Here is a 3,529-nt window from a genome sequence, read left to right on the forward strand (position 1 = left end):
ATGTTGGAGTTGGTTCCCAGACAGTTCGTGACGGGGTAGCAGCGCATGCTTCAATTTGTCAGAGGAGTGGCTCTACGAATGTTATGGAGACAGATTATAGGGAGCATGTAGTCGCAGAGCTGGATTGTTGTGTTGTTTTCGATGTTAATGCTCATAGTGCGCCTAATATGGGTTTTGAGGGGCTAAAGAACATGAAAACTGCTGCTTTTGATGTTAATGCTTATAGTACGGCTAATTTGTGTTTGGATGGGTAGGATGGGCAGCATGGGCTAAAGAACATGGAAAGTGACGTGGTTAGTGGGATTATGGGTTTAATCAAAGAGCTGAATATTTTCCTAATTAAATACCAGATTAAAGACTAAATATCCTTAATATTTAGTTAAATTATATGTTATATATTATATAATATTAAAATTTATAAATTAGTCTCTAAAATTACACCTAAATTCATAATGGTCCAAAATTTAATAGATATTTAGCTAGGCGGACGGATGCGGGGCGGGTAATGTCTCAAACCCATTACCCGCTCACCACCCACGACGGGTACCACTTTATAAATCCACACCCGCCCACTACCCGTTAAAATTATACCCATCCCCGCTCCAATTGAAGCGGATGCAGTGCGGAATCCACGAAACCGTATCCGTTTGCCATCCCAAGTTGCTTTGGATGGACGGAAAATTAAAGTCAAAGAATCTAATTAAAACACACAAGACCCAATTAATTATTTTTAAAAAAGTTTATGTGATTTTAAGAGAGTATTTGTATAAAATTAAAGATTTTCAATTATTTTACAATAAATGTTCATACACCCTTATAAACATTGTGTTCATACCCTAAACTCTAAAAATAATAATAATCTTTTAACTATTAAAGTCGTTAATTCGATATATAAATTTCTCTTAAATTCAAAATATTTTAAGATCTTTAACATAGAATTTTTCATTTAAATTATTTTAAGATCTTTAACATAGAATTTTCCGTTTTTTTTAAATGAGTAACTCCTCAATGCTCATACAACCCTATAAATATTGTGCTCAAACCTAAAACCTTAAAAGAAAACAATAATTCTTTAATAATTCAAATCGTTTAATTCGTAATATATAGTTTTTTCGTAATTTCTTCTCTAGTCAGTTAATTAACAAATACTATATAAATGCAATTATTTACATATATAAATATATATATGTATTTAAAGTTAAAGGAAAAATATTATCACAGTAAAACCAGCAATAGCCTCTCCATCGTCATATGCAATAGCATTATTCATATGTTTACACGACCAAACAAAATTATAAGAGCATCATGGCATGTACAACTTATTGCCACATTTACACCTCCATGCTTCTGGATAATACTCCGCCGTGACCGGTGTTCCGGGTGGCACCGACACATGAACAGGCTTGCAGGGCGTGCAGTCGCCGCATTTTGAGATGCACCGTGGCGGTGAAGATCCTGGGCCACTGAACAATCTCCTGCCCAAGCTTAAACCGTGTACTTGGATGTCAATGGGTACAGCCACCTCATTATTTTGGGCAGTTTCCTGTGACAAATGAATCTTAATAATCATAAATCACTTAAACTATTAGTTAGTTGATAATTTACTACACGAAAACCAAAATCTATGCCTCGGTTTGGATACAAATTTTATCTCTGACAAAAAACAGGTCGAATTTTAAAGTTTGTGAAGTTACCTTAAACAGTGGTAGTCTACATGTCCATCTTGAAATATGATTTTATTAATTTTGTGTTCATCTTAAGATTTTATTTGTGTCGAATATGTATAAATTTTTTGTGTTACTAACATATGTATGTTCACCTAAAAAATATTTTTAAATTCATCATTACCCTAAATCTGAGTTAAATCGAATTTCAAATAAAAAAATATTTTTATCTGATGAGATCAAATTGACCGAAAATCGTCTCAACCCTACCATGTCCATCCCTATCTACAAATACCGTGCGCTCTCTGAGAAGAAAAATCAACGTTCACGGGAAGACAAAAATACAAATATATAAACTATTACGAGTCAGTAAGTGGTTTGGGTTAAAGAACTGAGCTCTGCTACCTCAAGTTACCGAGACTTTAAAATTAAGAAGAAAATCCTAAAGTGTGCAGTACTGGGTCAGGGTTCACATGTGTTGCTTTCTTTTTGTTTTTTTTCGGATGATGGACCTGGCGTGAAGCCCTACTCATATAGCACGGTTCCATTTCATGCATCAGAATGAGAAGGCTCGTGTGATTTGGTCCCTGGACAAGAGCTGCAATAATTCTTCTTAACCTATTAACAACATGTCCGCACACACTCGACATACATAAATCCACTTAATGAAATCCATAACATGAAAATTTAACCCTCAAGTCTACATCGATTGTCCTTGAGCGATTGTTGTATTAGATCAGTGAAACATATATGTTTAGAGCTAATAAGTAATACTGTGCAGGAGCAGGATACAGATGAAGAGTACAGTGAACTGACTCACCTGAGAACAAATACCATCCGCAGCTTTAGCATACTGTAGAAACCTAAAATCTGGCGTCAAAAATGGAGTGTCATCAATTCATACCAGATATATACCATTACCAGGTTTTCGTTTCTGCCATGTTTAGTTAGGTAATGAGAAAGAGCATACCTTGTTGACATGTGCAGCTGATGCCAACCAATAAGCAGACTGAGAAAAGGAAGAGGGAGAATAAACAGTAAAGCGGGTGAGATTTGTGGGTGTGGTTTGGTTTTCTGCATCCCTTACTCTCCTCCATGAAAGACAGCTTGTGCTTTCCTCTTGGGATTTTGAAGATGGGATTGTGAAGCTAAGTAGCAGAGGTAGAGAGGAAGTGTTTGTGGTCTTCAGCCTCCCATATTCCATGCAAGTGTCACGCCAAACGCAGCAGCACGAATCAGAGAGAACATAAAAGATGGTGAATCTAGGGGGATGCTGGATTCCTAAGGTTTTCCATGTTTGGGTGATGGATTCTCTTGTAGGTTTTGTTCACTGTGTTTCATGATTCCCAAACCCAGAAATAAAAACTCAACCCCTCTGCTCCACATGCACCTCTGTCTCTCTCTCTCTCTCTCTCTGTCTCTCTCTCTCTCAACCTTTCCTTGTCTCATCCGTTGCATTCCAGTTTTTCTTTTATTTTCCACATTATGTCAATGTCATTGTCGCAAAAGCCTGGATGATTATACTCTCCTAACTAGTTTAGGATCCATTTGCTAATGATTGAATTATAAAGAGAGAAACTGATTAATTAATTAATTAGTCAGACAATATCCAAGTAAGAAATTAATTAAGATAAACTATATATTTAATCATCCAAGTCCTATTTTAGTTTTCTAATTTTTTTTCTTCAAAATCTCCTCTAACATTACGTTTTGATTTCATTTGGTCAACCACCGTTCAAATATTATCGACAATGGTGATGTGCTATCATAAGATAATTCACTATCATCATTGAGAAAATAAAAATGTCACGTCAGTAATTTTATTAATCTTTTAATAGCGAGTGACCAAAATAAAACTAAAACAT

The 3,529-nt window shown here is 35.4% G+C and overlaps 1 protein-coding gene across 1 annotated transcript; it reads right to left on the minus strand.

Annotated features, from left to right (window-relative positions):
• Positions 1-1,200: 1,200 nt before the first annotated feature.
• Positions 1,201-3,089, minus strand: LOC120114581. The gene is made up of 3 exons (XM_039135431.1): positions 2,635-3,089; positions 2,485-2,534; positions 1,201-1,543 (listed from the first exon to the last, which is right to left on the minus strand). Exons 1-3 carry the CDS (start codon positions 2,759-2,761, stop codon positions 1,304-1,306), a joined length of 417 nt encoding a protein of 138 aa, XP_038991362.1. The 5' UTR covers positions 2,762-3,089; the 3' UTR covers positions 1,201-1,303.
• Positions 3,090-3,529: the final 440 nt, after the last annotated feature.

The sequence above is a fragment of the Hibiscus syriacus genome, unplaced genomic scaffold (assembly GCF_006381635.1).
Source record: "Hibiscus syriacus cultivar Baekdansim isolate YM2019G1 unplaced genomic scaffold, ASM638163v2 tig00110236_pilon, whole genome shotgun sequence".
Lineage (NCBI taxonomy): Eukaryota > Viridiplantae > Streptophyta > Magnoliopsida > Malvales > Malvaceae > Hibiscus > Hibiscus syriacus.